This window comes from Calidris pugnax, unplaced genomic scaffold (genome assembly GCF_001431845.1).
Source record: "Calidris pugnax isolate Ruff unplaced genomic scaffold, ASM143184v1 scaffold154, whole genome shotgun sequence".
Taxonomy (NCBI): domain Eukaryota; kingdom Metazoa; phylum Chordata; class Aves; order Charadriiformes; family Scolopacidae; genus Calidris; species Calidris pugnax.
In genome coordinates this window covers 954,129-977,464 of record NW_015090890.1, presented here as the reverse complement: position 1 = coordinate 977,464, position 23,336 = coordinate 954,129, and the positions used below count along the sequence as shown (strand labels likewise).

Below are 23,336 nucleotides of genomic sequence, written 5' to 3'. Positions count from 1 at the left end.
CCTTCATCATCTTCGTAGCCTCCACTGGACTCTCTCCAGTAGTTCCCTGTCCTTTCTTGAACTGAGGGGCCCCGAACTGGACACAGGTGACTTGCTGTGAAGAAGGAGGCTGGAGGTGGGTTGCAGGGAAGTAAGAAGAAGGAAATGGATGAACTAAACTAACGGTGCTCATCCCTGGAGGGTGCAGAAGACCCAGCGAGGCGGTGGGGTTGTGGGAGAGGGAGGACAGGAGATACCCAAATGGGGGAAGGTGGGACTGGGGCAGCAGAGGGAAGGTGGTGAGAGAGAAGCAAGGAGAGTGATCTCGGCAGCTGCATTTTGCGCGGCTACTCCTGTATCCTGCAGCTGTTCATTAGAAATTCTGTTTATGCCACAGGGAGTTTTGGAGTCTCTGAAGCTGACACAGTTTTAATAGACAAAGACATTTTGAGTGCAGCACATCTGCTCCGGGATGCTAAGGAACAGGCTCCATGCGGCAGTGCCATTGGTTGAAGTATTTCATCCTGCCTTTTTTAATTTTTTTATTTATTTTAAGACCTCCTCTCTTTTATCCTAAAAAGTAATTTTTGAGGTCAAAAGAAGTGCTGTGTTTGCTCGTTAAGTTTGCAGCCATTAAACAGTCCTGCTGTACTCTTCCTAATATCCCTGAGTTCCCAGCCCTTAAGAGTTGGCAGAATTACCTTTAACTTCAAAGGATCCCAGGGCATTTGACAAAAGTGGCCATCGTGGGGGCATGAAGCAGCAGCTCGGTGAGGAATATGCTGTTTAACATGTGGGAGGGCAAAAAAAAGTCCATTTGAGTGTGGGATAACACTCACCCTTCCCGGAGTGCGGTGGGTCGTTGATGCCTCCTGAGCCCCAGGTGTCAGCTGGGAACTGGAAGAGTCCAAATAAAATGAAATCATATATAAATGATGTATATGACGGGAATTTCATAAAGCTAGGAGGTTTGTGGTTAATGGTTTTCGTGGAGTTTTTTTGCTGTCAGGTTTGAGATATTAGGAAATGCTAAAAGGGAGCTGGTCGGTTTGGGCTACGTCTTGAGCAGCCCCCTTGGGACCTTCACCGTGGGGACAAGCGTGGGGCTGGAGGAATGCTGCTCCGGAGCAGAGGCTGCCTTTTTGGTCACTAATATTACACCACACTATTAAAAATTTGGCAAGTGAGTATATTTAATTGATCAGTTTATTTCTAGGCATGCTCAATCTAGGCCTTATCTTAACTTTTATAACCCGTGTCTCTCCAAACCCCATCTAGTCTTGCTCAGTGATTGAGTCCACCTTGTGCAGGTGCAAAGTTAGTTCCTTCCTTCACCTCCAGCTTTGGCCAAGTTCTTTGGATGCCTCTTCCCCTGACCTCTCTTAGGCCTTCATTAAACAGAATACTGTAACTTTGCCCTTCCTAACTGCTCTGTTATTACCACATCTGTCCCCAGTGGTTTCCAGATGTTTTTCTACCTACCCATTGCCATAGGAGCCGTCTCTACGCCGGGCACACGGGCTGAGCAGAGTTTGCTGTCTCCCATCCTGCCTTTTCCAGGGACTGGGTGGTGTTAGCCTTCTCCAGCCACCCAGCATGAGACTGGGTTGGTCATTTATGTTTCTTGGTGATATCTTGCAAGCGAAGCGCTGGGCAGCCGTGACAGCACAGCGCGCAGCATGTGTCAAATTATCCAGCATCTCAAATCCAAGCGGCGCCTTCGCTTTGTAGAAATTTAATTACGGTGCATTCTGCTAGTGCTTATCTTCTATCATACACTCTTCTGCTGGTTAATAACTTCATTAAGTACACCCACAAGCTCCAGGCGCAGCGTTTCGTTCGCTCTGTGTTATTTTGAAGTGCCGTATTTGGCTGCTGCCACATCTGCACATCCTAGTTTTGGGGCCCTTACGACAAGAAAGACCTTGAGGTGCTGGAGCGCGTCCAGAGAAGGGCAGTGGAGCTGGTGAGGGGTCTGGAGCACAAGTCTTGAGAGGAGCAGCTGAGGGAGCTGGGGGTGTTCAGCCTGGAGAAGAGGAGGCTGAGGGGAGACCTTCTCGCTCTCTCCAACTCCTTGAAAGGAGGGTGTAGCCAGGGGGGGTCGGTCTCTGCTCCCAAGGAACAGGCCATGGGTCAAGAGGGAATGGCCTCAAGTTGCCCCAGGGGAGGTTTAGGATTGGGAAGAGATTGGGAGATTGGGAAGAATTTCTTCATCGAAAGGGTTGTGAAGCCTTGGCAGAGGCTGCCCAGGGCAGTGGTGGAGTCCCCATCCCTGGAGGGATTTCAAAGCTGGGCAGACGTGGTGCTGAGGGACATGGGTCAGTGGTGGGTTTGTCAGTGTTGGGTTGATGGTTGGATTCAATGGTCTGAAAGGTCTTTTCCAACCTGGACAATTCTTTGATTCTATCTGTGTAGTGGGTTGATGGTTGGATTCAATGGTCTGAAAAGTCTTTTCCAAGCTGGACAATTCTTTGATTCTATCTGTATAATCCAAGTGTCCTGCACAGCCTTTCATTAGCTGGACTGCAAACATCTGGTGCGTTGGGCCAGCTTGAGTCACCTGGTCAGGTTCCCCTCTGCTTTCACAATTAACAGTAATTAGCTTTTCTTTCTTTATTTCAGCCATCATAACATTGCTTTAGCTGGCAGAGATCTTACCTGACAGAGACCTTGCCTGAAAGGTCACTTCTTGGTTTCAGGAAAGTTTGTCTGGCACAGCACTTGGGCCTCATAACATTGCTTTAGCTGGCAGAGATCTTGCCTGAAAGGTCACCCCTTGGTTTCAGGAGAGTTTATTTGGCACAACACTTGGGCTGACAGCGTTTTTACAGCAAGGATGCTACACACTGTGTCACCTTCTGCTGGCGCGTGGGTACCTCCCTCAGGAGTGAGATGTGTAGATTGCACTTCATGATGATCTCTGTGTGTTTTAAGGGTAATCCATGCCCCGGGGAGCTCACAGGTTAAAGGGATGGGGAAGGGAATGGCCAGACGCACGTGTTGACCATGACTTGGTTCATCACCAAGTGAGCCTTTAGAAATGGCTCGCAAAGGCACAGTGCCAGGGTCATGAAGAGGAAGATGCTGAGTGGAAGGACCAGTAAAACTGGGTTTGTTTGTGTGATGAGCAAGGAGGGAGCAGTGCAGTTGTGGGCTTTTCTCAGAAGGCTAGAAAAGGCAGAATATCCTTAGATATTTTGTTTTATTTTGCCCCGTGGCTCATTCTTGGTTTCAGGAAAGTTTGTCTGGCACAGCACTTGGGCCGACAGCGTTTTTACAGCAAGGATGCTACACACTGTGTCACCTTCTGCTGGCGCGTGGGTACCTCCCTCAGGAGTGAGATGTGTAGATTGCACTTCATGATGATCTCTGTGTGTTTTAAGGGTAATCCATGCCCCGGGGAGCTCACAGGTTAAAGGGGTGGGGAACAGAATGGCCGGACGCACGTGTTGACCATGACTTGGTTCATCACCAAGTGAGCCTTTAGAAATGGCTCGCAAAGGCACAGTGCCAGGGTCATGAAGAGGAAGATGCTGAGTGGAAGGACCAGTAAAACTGGGTTTGTTTGTGTGATGAGCAAGGAGGGAGCAGTGCAGTTGTGGGCTTTTCTCAGAAGGCTAGAAAAGGCAGAATATCCTTAGATATTTTGTTTTATTTTGCCCCGTGGCTCATTTTTTGTTGGAGGTGGGATGTAGTCTCTGTGTGCAGAGAGCATTTCCATTCTCTTATCTCCTATCATCAAGAGGATGGGCTGGTCCTTTTTCAGTGGTGCCCCGTTACAGGACAAGAGAAAATGGGTACAAACTTGAACACAAGAAGTTCCATCTCAACGTGAGGAGGAACTTCTTTCCTGTGAGGGTGGCAGAGCCCTGGCAGAGGCTGCCCAGAGAGGTGGTGGAGTCTCCTTCTCTGGAGACATTCAAACCCCACCTGGACACGTTCCTGTGGGACCTGCTCTGGGTGGACCTGCTTTGGCAGGGGGTTGGAGGAGATGATCTCCAGAGGTCCCTTCCCAACCCCATATCATTCTGTGATTCTGTGATATCTGGCCAAATCTATGTAAATACACACAGTCCTAAGTGTACCCTTGCCCAGGTGCCAGCAGTGTCACAGCAGCACTGGGGCTTGGATGCTGTTACCAGTTAGAGAGGGACAGCTTTTACGCAAGCTGGTGACATGACAGTGTGTGTGGCAGGGTGACATCTTTCTCCTGAAGCCTCTGCAGGCAGCGAAGATGCAGATTAGTTGGACCACTGGGTTCCTGCTGTGTTGCACGCCTGTGCGTGCAGCAGAAAGGCATTTAGCATCCCTTGCCTAATTGGGACTGTGTGACACGAGTGTCTGTTAACGAGAGAGGGGTTTTTACCCACGGGACCCTTTTTGAAAGCTATTCCAAATTAATAGAGTCCTGGCAACAGCGGTGTTTGCTCATCTGGGTTTCTACCTTGCTTGGTAATGAAGGGGGTTGGGTGAGAACCCGCCTGCTGGATAAATGTGGGTGATTACGGCGCGTCAGGTAATTAGTTATTTGGCATGATCAATCAGGTTGTCTGCAACGGAGCAGCCTCCACTGGCACGGTGATGAAGCCTTCTCCAAAAAGTGGCAGGATGGCCATCAGCTTCTTAATGAATCTGTGTGCCACTGCCCGCCCCACACGTCGAGGGGGTTCTGAGGGGAGGGGAAAAACCAGCACAGACACAGATGGGAAGCCAGGGAGCGGGTGAAAGAGCTTAAACAGGGAGGGGAGGTGCATTTGGAGTTGGGTGACCCAGTTGATTTGGCCACTGACAAGTTGAAGGTCGCTGCCCCTTGGTTTCCCCAGTTCCTGTAGGCTTTCCCTGGAGGTACCCTTCCCGGCATGCCTGGGTCACAAGGGCTGGCTGCTGACCTGCCCCCTTGCCCCCTGAAGTCCACGAGAAGCCACCCGTATGATTTCCTGCTCGTTAGAGACCCCTCGGTGGAGATGCTCAATCTCCAGAACTGGCTTATTCGCTGCGTTGCGGGGAAATGGGCAAAATTTCCAGAAAACCCACGGTTTGGGTTATTTTCCCTAGCGACCCACCCTGCTGAGTGAGATGCTGTTAAACATTTCGTGTGTTTCTGTGCTCTTCCGGCAACATTTCCTTTTTTCTTACAACTTAGCCAGGACAAGGAAAATTGTAGATTTGTACTTAATTACGACTGGAAGCGTCTGTCAGAGCAGGAGCCTGAATTCTGCCCCGTGGTTATTTGCTGCCAAGGAAGCAGTGACGAGGGTGTTTCAGGGAGGTGAGAGAGAGGTTTGTATTTTTGCCTCGGGGAAAATAACGTGCCTGTGCTCTCTTAGGGCTGGAAACCACAATGAATACCAAGGACCTGAGCAGCTGTCTCACACCGTCAGCATTTGGGAAGCCAGCCTTCTCCTCCTCTCTGGAGCTGACCTCCAGGTGCTTCTCTCATACCGTGCAAAACACTTGGCTCTTCACCGTGGTTTTACCTCAAGACACTTCTTGGTCATTAATTGCTTCAAGGAAAAAGCAAAAAGAGCCTTTCCCACCTCGCACACCTGTGTGGTTGTAGGGATTTACTGGGTTCCTTGGAAAGCCCTGAGGTTTGGAGCTGGGGGTGGAACTTTGCATCCAGAGTGCTCTCACCACTGGGTACCACGGGACAGAGGAGGATTTGCTGATGGGCTGGGGGTGTTTTGTGTGGAGAAGCTCTTCTGGTTTATTACCAGAAAACAACACGAGATAATAAATTTAAGAACAAAAAGCTGTGTATGAGAAGTAGATTTCGCAATGCGTTACGCAAAAAGCGAGAAGGCACCAGCAAAGGGAACCCGTGGAAAAAGGCAGGTTGGGAAGATGGACCATCCTGTGGACGGGACAGTTGGATGGGGAGTGAGTCCCCAGCTGGTGCAGGTTCTGAGGTGACCTCAGGTGAGCTGTTTCTCCGTACCCCCAGTTCCTGCTCTCCGCAAACTGGACGTGATTTTACTGTCTAAAGATTTCCCCAGAATAGATGAATGTTGATGAATCACTCGGTTAACCTCAGCTGAGGAGCGTGACAGACCTTTGGCAGAGGGCAGAGCAGGCAGGTACCTGGAAGCTCTTGAGGGAGAAATTTCTGTAGCTTTTCCTTGCTGCAATATTGAGCATCTCCTGGAGCAGGCTCTTGTCCCCGTGTCCCAGATGGAGCACAAAAAAAGTGTAAGCTGGGCTGTCAGTTCTTCACTTGTCTGCCTTGAAGCAGTTTGAGTTGACTTGTACTTTGCAAAGAGGGGGAATGAGGCATGGAGGTTGTGTGATTTCCCCAGGGTGCTGGATGAGGCAATGTTGGAGCTGGGGACAGACTCAGAACATCTTGACTCCAGGTTTCTGCTTGTGTTTCTGAATTATTGCCGCCTGAGAGCTCAGATACAGCACCATACAATCATTTCAAATGGAAGGGACCTCTGGAGGTCTCTGAACTTGGGCATTGTCCAGCTGAATTTTGAGTATCTTTCGACCTCATATCACAAGGGCCAATTATGGCCAAGCAGGCGGTGGTCCTATCCTGGCAAGGCAGGGGAGAAGGTCACAGCCGTGGTGCAAAGCCGGTGGCCGTGTTGTCTGGGACCTGTCTCCAGCAGACCACATGGGGAAAGAGCAGAAGGACAGAGTGAGCTTACATGATGCTTCCCCTCATATCGTTCAGCCTTTGCCTTCTTCAGCAGACGTGGTCTCCTGAGAGAGCACATGGAGGGTTTTTCTTGAGATGTTTGTCTAGGACCCCTTTACCCCCCATAACAGCTGGGGATGGGGAGCGTGGCTGGAAGCAGTTTTGGCTTTGCGTGGAGTTGAATGTGGTGAATGTTTCTTGCTTTAGATAAAAGCTGCCTAAAGCTGGGGATGCAGTTTATCCCCTGAATTTCCAGATTACAAGACCTTTTACGGGTTGTGCGTTGATCTTCGCCTGGGAGGATTCCTCTGTACCTGGGAGCTCTCGAGATGGTACAAATCCCTGGTGATGATCCCTCAGGCACGCGAAGCATTTCAGAGTGAATTTTCCATCTGCTCCTTTTAAAGATCTGCTCTCAAATGTACCTTAAAGCACACACCTAATAGATTTATTCTCCTTGTTCAACTGCAGAAGGAAAATCCTCCAAACGCTTCTGTTCCCAAAGCGAGGGGAGATCTGGGGTATAATCCTTTTCTTCAAGAGCATTAGGAAGTAGAAAGTTATCGTCGCTAAAGGACTGGGTTTTGTTCGTTTTTCTTCCATTTCACCTGAAACTCTTCTCTGAAGGGGGGGGAATGTGCTGTATTTTGCTTTTTTAGCAAAATTTGTTTCTTCTTCTTTTATTTCGTTTTTAGTGCTGGCGAAAAAGAGTCTCGGCAATAGAAACTGTCTACTCAAGACTGAACAGATAAAGCCCAGGAGCCTCTAACAACTGCTCCCCAACATCCTTCATCCTTCACCAGGAGGGAGCCTGCATGACAGAGGTGGGTACAGTCCTTTGCTCTCCACAGAGAGGGCCAGCCCAGCAGAAGGTTTGTGGAGGTACCAGAGTAGCAATAATGCTGGAGACCCAGCATTTGATGAGGAAAGAGAGTGAGCCAGAGTTGGGGAGCTCTAATTTAACAAACACAAGGATGGATCCCTGTAGATTTTTCTCCTGGAATGTTCAGTGTGGTCTGTGTCACCACATTCTGCCTGATGGTTAGTTATTGCTGTGCTGCGCTCTGGAGGACCATAAGTTTAAGGTTTCCAGGTTCTGTTCACAAATAGGGACCCTGGGAAAGGGACAACAGTGTGGTCTGTGTCACTGCATTCTGCCTGATGGTTAGTTATTGCTGTGCTGCGCTCTGGAGGACCATAAGTTTAAGGTTTCCAGGTTCTGTTCACAAATATGCTGGGAAAGGGACAGATCGTCGCTAAAGGACTGGGTTTTGTTCGTTTCTCTTCCATTTCACCTGAAACTCTTCTCTGAAGGGGGGGAATGTGCTGTATTTTGCTTTTTTAGCAAAATTTGTTTCTTCTTCTTTTATTTCGTTTTTAGTGCTGGCGAAAAAGAGTCTCGGCAATAGAAACTGTCTACTCAAGACTGAACAGATAAAGCCCAGGAGCCTCTAACAACTGCTCCCCAACATCCTTCATCCTTCACCCTTCACCAGGAGGGAGCCTGCGTGACAGAGGTGGGTACTGTCCTTTGCTCTCCACAGAGAGGGCCAGCCCAGCAGAAGGTTTGTGGAGGTACCACAATGGCAATAATGCTGGAGACCCAACATTTAATGAGGAAAGAGAGTGAGCCAGAGTTGGGGAGCTCTAATTTAACAAACACAAGGATGGATCCCTGTAGATTTTTCTCCTGGAATGTTCAGTGTGGTCTGTGTCACTGCATTCTGCCTGATGGTTAGTTATTGCTGTGCTGCGCTCTGGAGGACCATAAGTTTAAGGTTTCCAGGTTCTGTTCACAAATATGCTGGGAAAGGGACAGTATTTCCCTGATTTTATAGGAAGATGGACAAAAGGAGGTGTAAGCAGGGTGGGAACAGGTGTGCTCAGGTATTTGCAGAGGACCCTAGTACTGAACATGGGCAGAGTAATGACTCTACGAGCATCCACAGATCAACCCATCCTGGTTCTTTCCACTAGAAACGCAAAATGAGGGAAACCTCAGGTATTCCCAGAACTTCATTGGTGAGGGGGGTGTTTGAATTTGAACTAAGATGTGACAATGTGCCCCAACAGCAATTTAGTCTCATGGCCCTGTGCCATGGGAGAAGGAATACAACGTGCAAACCTGTCGTGCCCGAGAAATCAGCCAGGTTGGCATTTGGGAAGAGGCTCAGGTAATTATGGAGCTTCTGATTTCCCAAGAGCTCTTCTGGCCTCTTTTTTTCCTGTGTGTGCATGTAATTAGGTCTGTCGGGCAGCAGCGTTGTGTTATAATGTCAACAAGAGGTTTCTCAGTGTGGGGCTCAATCAGGTTAAAGGACTAAATAGCACCTGGGAGCGAGGGGAATGAGTTGGCTGGAGAGCTCAGCAACAAATCCCTTTCTCCTCCTCCCAGACTTCTTTTTGGGAACTATGGAAATTACCAGCCTTTTTCCCCAGGGCTGCTTATTGCTCTTAAATACACCACTAAAGTCTCTCTTGGTAAAACCACAGATTGGGTTTTATTCGGGTTGTTTTTTTTTTTTTTGAAGTCCTAATAACAACGTATTACAACCTCAGGCTCTCTCGAGTTGATGAGGAATAAAGTCTTAGTAATGAAGAAGAGTCTGAGAGTGTGTCCAAAGTGCTTGCTTTATGGCCAGCACATATTTCACACTGACAGTCAATACTTTTAACTGATCCCAAGCCACGTGTGTTGCATTTCAAATTCCTCCCCAGCCTGCTCTGGTCTTTCCCGTGTGTATTTTCCAAGCTGGAGGCAGAGTTAGTTTGTCAGTTTCGGGTTTCTGAGCATACGGATCTTTTTTTTTTTTTTTTTTTTAATTCACAGCCCATCTTTTTAGGTCAGGAGGATAAAGTTTGTTCTGTGTTAACTGAAGGGAAGGACCAGAGGAGCCCCTGGAAGGATTAGGTGGCAGAACAGCTGCAGAGGGTTGTGTGTGGTGTGGTGGATTTTAGCTTTTCAAGGACGCCCGTTGCCATTTTGGAGGGTCCAGTTTGCCATTTCGTCACTGTTTGGGGCTCATAAATGGGCGAAGCAGATAAATCAGACCAAGATTTATATGCAGTCTGAGCTGATAACCTCTGTGGCTGCCTTTACTGCCTGTGGGGCTGCAGTTTGCTCTGGCCAGACTGAAGCAGCACCACCATGTGCCCCTTCCTTGCTCCTCAGCCACATTTATGACCCCTTGTTCCTGTGCTAGATCTCAACACCTGGAAGGTTTGGCCACGCTTATCCCGTGCCACCCCCAAATAAAAAAAAACCCAGCAGAGCTTCTTTTCCCACACGTGCCTTAAATTTAAGCTGGTTTTTAGATTCACTGGGGTTCCAGTGAGTGTGTGCTCGGAAAAAGGGTTACTGGGGCAGCTCTCATCTGGCCAGATGTTTGCAGGAAACTGGGAGCAATTCTTGGATCTTTGCAGATGAGAGACCAGGCTGAATAGCAGGGACTGACCCCCTGGTGTATACACACGGACAGAGACAGCACGAGCTTCTTTTCCTGAGGAAAGCTTAAAAAAGGAGGGGAAAAAAAGGAAAAATAGACTTTTAAAGATTTTTTAAATTATTATTTATTTTTGCCTGGTTTATACACTGGTGCATACTAAAATCCTTCCATGTCCCAGAGGCACGACACGAGCGTGCTGCTATTGCCAGGGCTCCCTGTGCCTGACTGACAGCCCCGCACGGAGACGCCGGGGATTTACATTCATCACCAGGCTCTCTCCCAGCCCCAGCAAGTGCAAGTTGGTGTGTACAGAGAATAGTATTAAAATCTCCTGCCAGCAGAGCCAAAGCCTCCCCCCCTTCTGCCCGCAGCGACTGCGCTGCCAAGGTCTGAGAAAGCTGATTTAGCCTTTTCCTGACTTTTTAGCCCTTTTATCCTCCCAGCTTTTTGAGATTTACACCACTGCTGCTTGCCAGACAATGTTATGAATTTTAAATCTGCTTTAATTTTAAGTGTCCGTACTGCTGGGGAACTCCTGGTTGTGGGTCAGGTTGGGGGGATCCCCGTTTAATCGTGGGGCGTTAAGTTACTGACAACAAATGGCCTTGTAACAAGATAGGCACAGGAATTTTGCTTTGTTAAACCTCATTTCCCCTTTCATTATGATTTTTTCCTGGTTAAAATCAAATCTTCCATGATTTTTTTTTTTTCCTGACACACACACTTGTACTGCACTCAAAATTATTCCTGACTTCTCTCTGCTCCTTTAAGGTGAACTTCTGTTTTGCTTTGGCCCTTTTCCAGATCTCTGTTTTAGCTGAGATTTGCTTCCCCGTCTTCTTTCTGCTACTTCTTGATGAGTAGATGAGAGGAGTATTAAATAGATTTAGTGAAAAATGACCGTCACCAGTGTAGATGACTTTGCTCTAATTAAAAATTGAAGCGGAAATTAATAAGCTTCTCTTGAGGCTCTGGGAGAGTCGATGGGAAGCCCAGCACTAGGTTCATCAGGGAGGTGGGAAATCTGGTATATGAGAGAATATCCCAGAGACTTGGCTACTTTGGAGGCTGCTAATAAAAGGGAAGGGAGAGTTTCTAGTGGCAACCTCTTCAGCTGGCCCAGATTTAAATCCATAGACCAAAGACTCAGAGGTGAATTTGCCACATCCTTGATTTTTATGCCCGTGCTGGGTAGGGCTTCAGTGCCATCGCAGGGTTTTCTGAGCAAAAAGGCGTATTTAAGGAAACTGATACCACTTGGGTGGTGCAAGCCCTGATGGATCCTAACTTCAGCATCTTTGCTTTGCTGTACAGTGTAGACTTTCCCAGTTTTGACCAGGAATTCCCTCTCGTGTGCCGCCAGCCAGCAGAGTTAATCTTAACCAACACGAGGAGGTTCCCTTTAAGCTTTCTCTTGCAACGAATCAAAATTTTCCGGCAGGAAATGAAAGCAAAACACTTTGTCTGAAAATTCCTCATCAGCCCTAGTCACTAGAGCAGAACAATAGTGGTTACACTCAGTTATGCAGTACAAATTCACAGCGCCGCTGTGTCCCGGGATCACAACATGCCATCCATCAAAAGGTGGGTGGAGAGAGCAGGTGTACATTAATATCTCCAGTTTTTCACATGAGGAGACAGGAGCTTGCAGATGTTAAGCAGCTTCTGCAGAGTTAGACAGCAGCAGAGGAAACCAGATCTGGTGTTTTTTGTTTTTTTTCACATGGCTGTGATTTTTCTGGTCTGGCCACTGAAGCGTGCAACCCTAATGAAAAGCAGAGTGCCCGGAGAAAGCCACGTGGCCGCATCTAATGAACCCCTGTCGCTTTCTCAGGTTTGCTGGTATCAACCCCGGAGGTATTGGACATGCATGAAGGTTGCTGTTTGGCAGAGAGGACAGTTACTTTTCCAAACTAGCCATGTCTTAGGTCACGAAGGGGTCGCTTTGTTTGCCTTGCCTGAATATATGATTGTTCTCTTGTAGGAATGGCTGAGCATCAGCCGCGCGGCAGCGATGAGCAAGACTGACGTTCCTACAAGTCTCTTCTGGCTCCCTCTCCACGATGCCTGGTGCCTCTGCATATTCATTGGATGGTAATGCAGGATGTCGAGAGCAGCGGTAGAGTTTGGCTTGATCCCATTGTGTTTTCCTTCTGCCGGTTGAGACTTGGAATCACCATGACAACGCTGTGACACTTCCAGCACCGATTGCCCGCAGACCAAGGGTGGGCTGGGGGTGGGTGAGAAGGTCAATGATTGAGTCTAACGGGGTCAAAAGTTGTGCCTGCAGCAAAATGACTGTAGAAAAGCCGTCGGTGCGACAAGAAGATGAAATTCCCCTTCTTTTGGCTTCTCGTTAAGCAGGCACAATAGCATTTTTTTTCTCGAGACTCGCTATAAAAACTCTTTTGGTTATGGCTACTGATCCAACGTGATTGGGCGCGCCGCGACTTTGGAACTCATGACTGGATATACGATGTTGCGGAATGGGGGAGTGGGGAACGGAGGCCAGCCGTGGGTGTTGAGGTGGTCCAGTCGGATCCGGCTCACCTGGCTTAGTTTCACCCTCTTCATCATCCTCGTCTTCTTTCCCCTCATTGCCCACTACTACCTGACCACCATCGATGACGCCGACGATGCCGGCAAGCGCATCTTTGGCCCTCGGACCGGCAATGAGCTGTGCGAGGTAAAGCACGTGCAAGACCTGTGTCGCATCCGCGAGTCGGTCAGCGAGGAGCTGCTCCAGCTGGAGGCCAAGCGGCAGGAGCTCAACAGCGAGATCGCCAAGCTCAACCTGAAGATCGAGGCCTGCAAAAAGAGCATTGAAAATGCCAAGCAGGACCTGCTGCAGCTGAAGAACGTCATCAGCCAGACCGAGCATTCCTACAAAGAGCTGATGGCTCAGAACCAGCCCAAGCTCTCCTTGCCCATCCGGCTCCTGCCAGACAAAGACGATGCGACCTTCCCCTTGCCAAAATCCAACCGCAACTGCAGGCTGCACAACTGCTTTGACTACTCGCGCTGCCCGTTGACATCTGGCTTTCCAGTCTATGTCTACAACAGTGACGATTACCCTTTTGGTAGTTCCTTAGACCCGTTAATTAAACAAGCCTTTGAGGCGACCGTCAGAACTAATGTTTATGTTACTGAAAATGCAAATATTGCTTGTGTGTATATAATTTTAGTGGGGGAAATGCAAGAGCCCGTAATGCCAAAACCTACTGAACTAGAGCAACAGTTGCACTCTTTGCCATATTGGAGGACTGATGGACATAACCATCTCATCATCAATTTGTCAAGGAAATCGGAAACTCAGAACTTCATTTACAACATCAGCACGGGGCGCGCCATGATTGCCCAGTCCACCTTCTACGACGTGCAGTATCGACCGGGGTTTGATATTGTGGTATCGCCTCTGGTCCACGCTATGTCTGAACCCAACTTCCTAGAAATCCCACCCCAGGTGCCGGTCAAGCGTAAATACCTGTTTAGTTTCCAGGGGGAGAAGATTGAGTCTCTCAGATCTAGCTTGCAAGAGGTTCGCTCTTTCGAAGAGGAAATCGAAGGCAACGCCCCAGCTGACTACGACGATCGGATCATCACCACCTTGAAGGCTGTTCAGGACAGCAAGTTGGACTTTGTTTTGGTGGAGTTCACCTGTAAGAACCAGCCTAAGGCGAGTCTGCCCACTGAGTGGGCTCTGTGTGGAGAAAGGGATGACAGACTAGAGCTACTGAAGCTATCTACTTTTGCACTGATAATCACCCCAGGGGACACCCATTTAGTGATCTCCGCCGGGTGTGCCATGAGACTGTTTGAGGCTCTGGAAGTCGGAGCCATCCCGGTGGTTCTTGGCGAGCAAGTTCAGCTTCCCTATAATGATGTGATCCGGTGGAACGAGGCAGCCTTAATCATACCAAAGCCACGTATCACAGAAGTGCACTTTCTTCTGAGAAGCATTTCTGACAACGATCTCCTTGCCATGAGGAGGCAGGGCCGCTTCTTGTGGGAGACCTACTTCTCCACCTCTGACAACGTGTTCAGCACAGTCTTAGCTATCATAAGGACTCGAATCCAAATCCCGGCTGCTCCTATCCGAGAAGAGACCGCCGTGGAGATTCCCCACCGGTCTGGCAAAGCTGCTGGTACAGACCCCAATATGGCAGACAATGGTGACCTGGACTTGGGGCCTGTGGAAACAGAACCACCCTATGCATCTCCCAAATATCTCCGCAATTTCACCCTCACTGCAATGGACATCTACAGGAATTGGAATTCTGCTCCGGGGCCTTTCCACCTCTTCCCCTACACTCCCTTTGACCCTGTTTTACCGTCAGAAGCAAAATTTTTGGGGTCTGGGACTGGATTTCGACCTATTGGTGGAGGAGCAGGTGGCTCTGGGAAGGAGTTCCAGGCTGCTTTGGGTGGCAACGTCCCCCGGGAGCAGTTCACAGTAGTGATGTTGACTTACGAGCGGGAGGAAGTGTTGATGAACTCCCTAGAAAGGCTCAATGGTCTCCCGTACTTAAATAAAGTTGTGGTAGTGTGGAACTCTCCCAAGCTTCCCTCGGAGGATCTCTTGTGGCCAGACATTGGCGTCCCAATCATGGTAAGAAAGATGTAGCTACTGTGGTCTCGCTTCTTGGTGGGGTTTGTGCGTTAAAAGTTGGCTGTAGCTCTTCTGTTGCGCATCAGCTCAGCATAAGTCATCTAGGGCAGTGTTCATCTCGCGTGGTTGTAGATGCCTGTATCTGATCTGGATGTTTTATCAGTGGAGAAAACCAGGGAGATGACAGATATGACTCATCTGAGCCATTTTGGGTGTTTGTGTGAGAATGCCGCAGCTGCTGCTCTAGAAATTCCCATTTCTTACCTTAAAGGGAGGTCAATGTTGAGAGCCAAATGGCTGCACTCTGTGGACGTAGGAACTTAGGCCAGATGAATCGCTGTCACAAGAGGTTCATTGGGTGACCATTGGGTTATAACCTTTGGGTTATGAACTACAGGAGGTGTTACGCAGGAGAGCCTAAATTGTAAGAATGCGAGATCTTTAGAGGTGGCAGGTGTTTCACACTCATGAAATGATAATTGCTTAATGAAGAGCCTAATATGAATCTCAAGGCTTAAAGCTAGAGATTGTTGCTTATTGAAAAGCTTTGGTTAGGCTCTTTAAGTGTCACGCCGTGAGGACAGTTGGCACCTTATAAATACGTAAGTAGTGACTGTTTCTGCACTTTACCAGATAAATCTTTTATAAAAACAAAAGAGGGACCCAGGGAAGCCGTGCCTACTGCAAGGGCCTCAAAAGTCATTTATCACTTTGTATTCCAAGGGATGGCAGAGAAGGAAATAGAAGCCAAGGCCGATGTCACCATGAGAGCTTCCATGCTCCAAAGGTTGTGATTCAGTTTTCCGTAGATCTGGGTCGATTCCCCCACTCAGACTCTAGAAGTGACACCTTCAAAGACCGATGACGTTCCTTTTCACGCCAACTATCACTGGCATATTGGCAGTGTTGCTTGTAAGGACTTAATTCTCCCTAAATTATTATGCTTGTATTTATGTCAGAGTTTCTCTGTCATCAACTTTCTGCTCTGGCCGTTGTTAACAGTCAATATTAAACATGAATCTCCACGTGCCTTCGTAAAGAGCCTGGGCACAGAGCCACCAACAAGAAGCAACACTGTGTTGTCTGAATCCGGTTGTGTTTAGAGGACAAATGGAAGGATAATGCCTTACAAATTGAGGAAGGGGAAAATAAAAGAGGGAGGTGGTACTTAAGTACACAAACTGCATGTGGTTTATGTGACAGGACGCTACTAAGCTTAATAGCAATGGGAGCTTTATGGTTCATGCAAAGAGATTCATTGATTTAATATTTCATTTTATTATTATTGTGATGAATAAATCCTTCTGCTCACATTTAAAAACCCTTATGGTCCGGGGACAATGAGGAGAGAAAATTGCTTGGATAATTGCAAACTAATCTTTCACATTAGCCCTGTTGAATGCCTGAATCCTGCAAAATCTTCGCATTGTGTCTGCTGAAAAATTCTGTCCTCCTTCCGAGCTGAAGAGGGAGGATTGTTCTCCTTGGAGTTGCTAATGGGTGTTATTTGTACGAGAAAAATATGTTTCTGTTGATGGACGTCTCCTTGGAGTTGCTAATGGGTGTTATTTGTGCGAGAAAAATATGTTTCTGTTGATGGATGTTAATGCCTTTTTTTTCTTTTTTTAACCCTGCTCTTATCTACACATCTATCGTGTTGGAGGCCCACTGGCTTTTTTGGGGATGTTGACACACACGAATTGCTGCGTGTCACCTTCGGGCTGTACATTTTGGGGGTGGGACGTTTGGTACCTCTCAGTTTAAGAGGAGGAAATTTTTTTTAACCCTGCTCTTATCTACACATCTATCGTGTTGGAGGCCCACTGGCTTTTTTGGGGATGTTGACACACACAAATCTCTGTGTGTCACCTTTGGACCGTACATTTTGGGGGTGGGACTTTTGGTACCGCTCGGTTCAAGAGGAGGAAAGCCCTTTTTTTTTTTTTTTTTTTTTAACCCTGTTCTTATCTGCACATCTATTGTGTTGGAGGCCCACTGGCTTTTTTGGGGATGTTGACACACACGAATTGCTGCGTGTCACCTTCGGGCTGTACATTTTGGGGGTGGGACGTTTGGTACCTCTCAGTTTAAGAGGAGGAAATTGTCTCCTGCCTGGTTTGGGATGTTGGATGGTCACACTGTGCTTATGGCCAAGTGCTGGGGAGCGACTGGAACACAGCGAGGTTCTCCTGGGGTCCTTGTCAAAGGAGCGTGTTGGTCTGATCATAGGTGTAGTTTCTTCCCATTTTTCTAAATCCCATTTTTTGAAAGAGCCCTGGGATCTCTCATGGCAGTTTTAACCCTGTGCAGCCTCTAGGCATCCATCCCACCAAAGTGCTGGTCCATATCTGGCACCAAAGCCAGGTCCATATCCAGACGGGGTGTTGAAATCCCATTGGGAGTCTGTAGCATTCATCTCCATGGATGGTTTAGTGCGGTGATGATTCACAACTTACCTGGGCTTCATCAGGCAGCGACAGATCCTGAGTTCTGCCGTGGAAAAGGGCGATGAGAGCTGGAGAAGCAGAGGTGAGGTTCAGTTTAAACCTCAACGGCTGTGCCGTGGGATGTGCTAGCCAGGGGAAGAGACAGGTGGGTACGTGAGGTTGGCAAGAAACACAAGCCCTTACGGCTGCTGATGTCGAAAGAAACAGCAGAGCTGTGAATCTGATTCCCTTATGGAGAAAAAAAAAACATCTTTTGATGGGGAATATCTAATTCCCTCATATCTTGAAGCAGTGCTGCATCTCTGCGTGACAGATATGTTCCCGGTAACATTGGGGTTCAAAGAATTGCCCTGTGTTCAAGTCCCAAAGCAGAGAGCTCTGCGGAGGAAACTTATTGGGGAGAGAAGTGGTTGGGGCTGGATTTGGGTGTCCCCTCCTTGTGATTGAAGTGGGTCCAGGCACTATCTGGTAGTCCTGAGTCCCACCAAGGTGCTGCTGGAGCACCTCTACACTTGAGTTGTGTGGCTTTGTCTAGCAGGGTAGCCCAAAGGAGAGTCGAGCTTCCTCCTGCATGGGTTGACCTTAGTTCATCGATCAGTTCCTTGAAACTTCGTTTGCAAACTGTTAATACTTGGTTATGATTTGGTCTTCTAAAGCAGGTTATGTGGTTTCCTTTTCCCCGGTGGGCTGGGAGTTAATCAAGAGCAGAGCTTAAAGCTGCATTGGATCTTTGAACCTTTCGTGGGTAATGAGATAAACAGGGCTACGGAATATATTTGATTTTTCAAAAACTTTTACTTAGATACAGATTTCTTGAGATGGCATAATTTACTAAAAAATCAGTAAGATTCCTTAGCTGCACGGGAGTCTCTGATAAAATATTCTGGCCCTGTACTGAGCTTGAAGTGACTAGGTGCAAATATAATTTAATGTAAAGCTGTGTGAGTAGTCATTCAAGGCTGCCCCTGGAACAGATGTAGGTAGATTACCCTCTTATTTCAAGTGCCTTTGTGCTGGAGTTGAGCTGTAAAAATTGTTCCCATCACATTAAATGGTATCGCAGCAAAAAACAAAGGTTGTCAGTGAGAAGTCTTGTTTGTGTAAGCTTAAAATCTTGCTTTCTGCAAGTGTTTGTATTACTAGCTCTGCATTAAGAAAACCTTCTCAGGCAGAAGATCCTGGAGAGCGTGACCCTACCAGTGCCAACAGCGATAGTGCAACCATTGCTTAACTTCTGAGCGTCTCCCTGCAGCATTTACACAGTGTTGATGCATCCTTCAAGATGCCAACCTCATGAAGTTCAACCAGGGCCAAGTGCAAGTGCTGGCCAGGAGCCCTCCTGCTCCAGGGCTGGGGCAATCCCAAGGACAAATCCAGGCTGGGTGGAGAATGAATGGAGAAAGCTGGGGAGGGACTTTTTACAAGGTATAGGATAGTGATAGGATGAGGGGTAATGGCTTCAAACTGAAAGAGGGGAGATTGAGATGAGATCTGGGGAAGGAATTCTTTGGTGTGAGGGTGGTGAGAGCCTGGCCCAGGTTGCCCAGAGAAGCTGTGGCTGCCCCATCCCTGGAGGGGTTCAAGGGCAGGTTGGAGGGGGCTTGGAGCAACCTGGTGTGGTGGGAGGTGTCCCTGCCCAGGGCAGGGGGTGGCACTGGAAGATCTTTAAGGTCCCTTCCAACCTAGACGATTCTATGATTCTGTAATTGAGATCTTGTACCTGAAGTCTGGATGCATTGCTAGGAGGGTTGGGTTGGATCAGGACTATCCAGTTGGGTCGTGGTTTTATTTTGTATTGAGCCACTGTAACATCTCTCCCGCTTTCCCAGGAATGACTGGCTTTTGGTTGGGTGATTTTGGAAGCCCGAGGGCTTTGCGTGGGCTGCCCATGTCACCCGTGGAGCGTGTCCTCTGAACCCAGCTGAGCTCCCAAAGGCCTTCCCACCTTTGAGGCTAAACCTTATTCAGCCCAAAATGATATTGTTGCAACCTGTGCTTGTGCTCTAAGAAACTCCATCCCCAACTTCCAGCTCCTCTGTCTTTCGTGTGCGTGTGTGCGGGTCCTTCGGTGGCAGAGCCGTGGCTGGAAAAGCCCTGCAGCAGTTTGCTTCCTCCTCTTCCTCCGGGGTTAGGTGCTGTGTGTGTTTGTCAGCCTTTTGGAGCAATTTAGCTGGGTTCACTGCCAGTGCCAGCTCCTGTGGTTTTCGCCGGTGACTAATCCTTTCCTTCAGCTTTGTTAGAGAATAAGTGGCTGGCTTTGATCTCTGCAGCCAGTTCCAGTGGCGTAACGTCCTTTTCTGCTGGCTTGGTGGCCGGCTGAGAAAGCTCATTCAATTTTAGCCTCTTGTTTAAAAAAAAAAAAAAAGAAAAAAGGAATAATCTTTGAAAAAATTTTTAATCCGGAAGCGTTGCTGCATCTGCAGACCTGGCTGGCTGGTCGCCCCATCCCTTGAATTAATCAGGAGAAGACACGGGGGGAGGGAAATGCCATCATGACTTTTCCTTTCTGGTCGGGCAGCAGCTGAGCATTCGGTTTGCACGGCCCTTCTGCCAGAAATATTTGAAGGTATCTTCATTTAATATCTCTGGTATCTGCATTAAGGACCATGATGGGGTCCCAAGGTGGTGCTTCTGGTTAAGAGGAGGAGGAATGGAACCTGGTCAGACTGTAACATCAATATATAGATATATATGGATGGTGGTACAAGCTTGTCCTTCAACATCATATTTGGGTTTCTGGTAAGAGCAGAGCCAACACTGTAAACTACCAGCTCGCACGGTCACCAGTAGCTTGAGCTCTACTGGAGTGGTGTGCATGATCCGGGGTGAGGTCCTCAAAGACCTCATGAGTCAAACAGGAGAATAAAACTCTCCATACTGATCGCACCACTGTTCCAGTTGATCCTTTTGCTTTCTGGGAGCTTTGCGTAAATACCGGCTCGGGTCCTGACTCATCCAGGTGCTCAAGCGCGTCCCTGACCCTTCCTTGGAGACGTGACTTGTGCTTTGCTGGGCCAACTCCTGCTGAAGTTCCTCGGTGAGGCAGAGCTTTACACTGGGCACTTCCCGATTTTCCTTACCTTATCAAGCGCGTCCCTGACCCTTCCTTGGAGACATGACTCGTGCTTTGCTGGGCCAACTACTGCTGAAGTTCCTTGGTGAGTCAGAGCTTTACACTGGGCACTTCCTGATTTTCCCTACCTTATCCTTCCAGTCCCTAAGGGGGGCCTACAGGAGAGATGGGGAGGGACTCTTCATCAGGGAGTGGAGCCCTAGGACAAGGGGTGATGGTTATAAACTGGAAGAGGGGCCATTTAGATGAGATCTTAGGAAGAAGTTCTTTGGTGGGAGGGTGGTGGGACACTGGCCCACGTTGCCCAGAGAAGCTGCCTCATCCTTGGAGGGGTTCAAGGCCAGGTTGGAGGGGGCTTGGAGCAACCTGGTGTGGTGGGAGGTGTCCCTGCCCAGGGCAGGGGGTTGGGACTGGAAGATCTTTAAGGTCCCTTCCAACCCAAACCATTCTATGATTCTGGGATTATCCCAGCTTGCACCAACCCAAACCATTCTATGATTCTGTGCTTACCCCATCTCACAACTCTGGTGTACTCAGAGGACTCTGGTGTACAAAATCAGGAGGAACCCAACATAACTTTCAGGTCCTGGGTTGCACATGGCTGTGGGGAGCTACAGGTTTCCTTCCCGAAGGAACAATTCAGGCTCTGCTTTGCATGACAAAAATGGGCTGAGAAAATCACCTTATTTCTTAGCACTGAGTCACTTCACCCGAGAGACTTGCGCCATCCCTGGGTTCAATGGGCCCCATCCAGTGCGGGAGCTTTACCGGCAGCGTATCCCAGGTTTAGGAGTTAAATTTCTCCATGAGAGCAGGTTTTTAAGTCAGGTCGATGTTGCAGGGAAGCCCTTGTGCTGCTGTCGGGTACGTAGCACCACCTGCTGCCGGCAGAGCACGGTGGATGCCTTCTTCCCAAATCCCCCCCAAGTTCGACTGCCTCAAATATCTATTTTTAACCGTTGTGTAGCGGGAGAGGAAGGGGCAAATTTGCTGCTCGGTTTACCTGCGATGCTAAAATCCTGATTCTTGTCACTGCAAGCATCCCCCCCCTGAGCGGGGGTGCAGCCATGCGTGAACGCACGCTGATAATGTAACGAGCAGCCCCGACTCGTCGGGGATTTGCGCTCTGAATATTAACACAAAACTCCACTGCTCGTGCCTAAAACCGGCCCTTAATTCTCTCGCCTGCCATATGCTGGTTTGTAATGGCTTTTTCCTTAGACAAAATGTTGCTGTAGCCTCAGCTCCCTGAATTCCCCTGGCTTGGGATGCGGCTGATGGGGTCGGTGACCAGAAGGAAGGCGTTACTTTGGGGCATTTTGAAGGGAAAAAGAAGGGAGGGCAGCATCCTTGTGCGCTGCAGTGGGCATAATTTCATGGGTTTTTCTCACATAAAAGAGCTTGAAGGTGTCACGGGGGCCAGTCCCCCTGTGCTGAAGCCTTTAAACGTCGACACAAAAGCTGTCTGTGCATCTTTAAAACTCTCTCTCTCTCCCTGCTCCGGAGCAGAACCTGTCACAACAGCTCAGGGACGAAAGTGGCACGATAGGACTTGGCACTAAAGTCAGTGCGGCAACAAAATACCACCTTGTTTTTCCAGGGCTGGATTCCTGCTGCTTTAAGGGTTTGCGTGGTGGTGTGTGCATTTAAATAACAAGAGAATATGTAAAGTCCCCAAATTATTCCGTGCAGGGAAACAAGCTTGGGGGAAAACTGAGCATATGGACATATTTTCTCTAGGTGTTTTTTTTTTTTCCTTCTGTTTTCACCTTCTTTTCATTCTCTGTGACTTCGTTGTTGCGGATCTTGCTTAGTTCGGATGGCACCGTGTGTCGACATCCACTTCACTGGATGTCAACACCATCATCCATCATTCAACATCCATCATCCAACATCATCCACATCACCTCGCTGTGTCCTTCTTCCCATAAAGTCCTGGGTACCCACGTTTACTTTCTTCCCATGCTCCTAACTGTCTCCATGGAGTGGTTTTGCGGTGCCGAAGGATTTGATTGTGCATTCTGTGCAGGTTGCTTTATTTGTGAAGGGAAGACAGCCTTGTCTCCCAGAGTAGCTATAACTTGATGCGCTACCACCAGAAATGGCATGAGGCCCCCTAGGCACAGGAGAGAAGGAGGGAGATGTAGTCACTGAGGTCGTGAATTTGACTTTGCCTTGTGGGTTTTAAATAGATTGGGACGAAAGAAAATCTGTGTTGTTAAAGTTTGCTGGAATGGGAGGGACCTCACAGGGCATTGGGACACCGAGGAGACAGCTGTGAATGACATGAGAAGGTCCTAAAGAAGGAGGTATCTCTCATACAAGGTTAGAGAAAGAGATGAGGAGCAAGAGAGAAGTTTTAATCACTCTGCATCCGATGTAGCTCACAGGTGCCTCCCCAACCTCCATGGGATGGATTGGCAAAGATACTGCAGCTCTCAAATGGAAGATGGTGACTTATTCCCAAGTTCTCCAGTGGGCTGGTGATGGTACAGCACAGCAGCCACACCATTATTCACCTCCTGGTCTGTCTCTTCCCCTTTTTCCCCACGGAACCTGCCTGTATCTGGCGAGGGAGCAGGTACTGCCCTCCCTTATCTAACGGATGGATGCTGCTTCTTCAATTTTCTTGAAATCAAACTCTGCGGTTAGCGATAGAGTATGGTGGATCTGCTGCACACACGGAGCATTCCCCTCTCTGGCTCCTTCCTGTCCTTCCACGGGAGGAGGTTTGTCTCACGTGAAAGCAATCGATAAGCAGGAGGGTGATGGAGTAGCTGGATTCAGATCCAAGGGCTGCAGGTTGTTTTCCCTTTATCCTGGCTGCTGGATCCCTGAAATCAGCACTGTTTCAGTACCCAGAAAGGATGGAGTTGTTTGTTTTTTTTCCCTGATGCTGTTTTAGACAGCGTGAGAAAATCAGGAGAATAGGCAGTAGTTTTTAAGTCACTTCCATTCATTTAAAGCCTTCAATTAATGAATGAAAATCTGAGTTAGCCCTGCAAAGAAAGGTGAGGAATCTCTCCCTTCTCCTGAAACCGGCACAAAGACCATAAGCAAGGAGCTAAGGGCATCTTGCTAATAAACCAGAGGGAAACTGAGGCACAGAGAACAGAACACCATGCCTGGTCACTAAAGCACT

The 23,336-nt window shown here is 48.4% G+C and overlaps 1 protein-coding gene across 2 annotated transcripts in view; it reads left to right on the top strand.

Moving 5' to 3' along the window:
* The window catches only part of EXTL3 (exostosin-like glycosyltransferase 3), a 120,014-nt gene that overhangs the window by 68,751 nt on the left and 27,927 nt on the right, over window positions 1-23,336 (top strand). Inside the window, exons 3-4 of one of the 2 annotated variants that reach the window (XM_014947671.1) lie at window positions 7,315-7,443; window positions 12,050-14,674. In XM_014947671.1, coding sequence (XP_014803157.1) covers window positions 12,527-14,674 — 2,148 coding nt within the window. In that variant the 5' untranslated portion in view covers window positions 7,315-7,443; window positions 12,050-12,526. Of the gene's footprint in view, window positions 1-7,314; window positions 7,444-8,004; window positions 8,137-12,049; window positions 14,675-23,336 lie in introns of those variants that run through there. The other variant, XM_014947672.1, reaches the window with a different exon arrangement.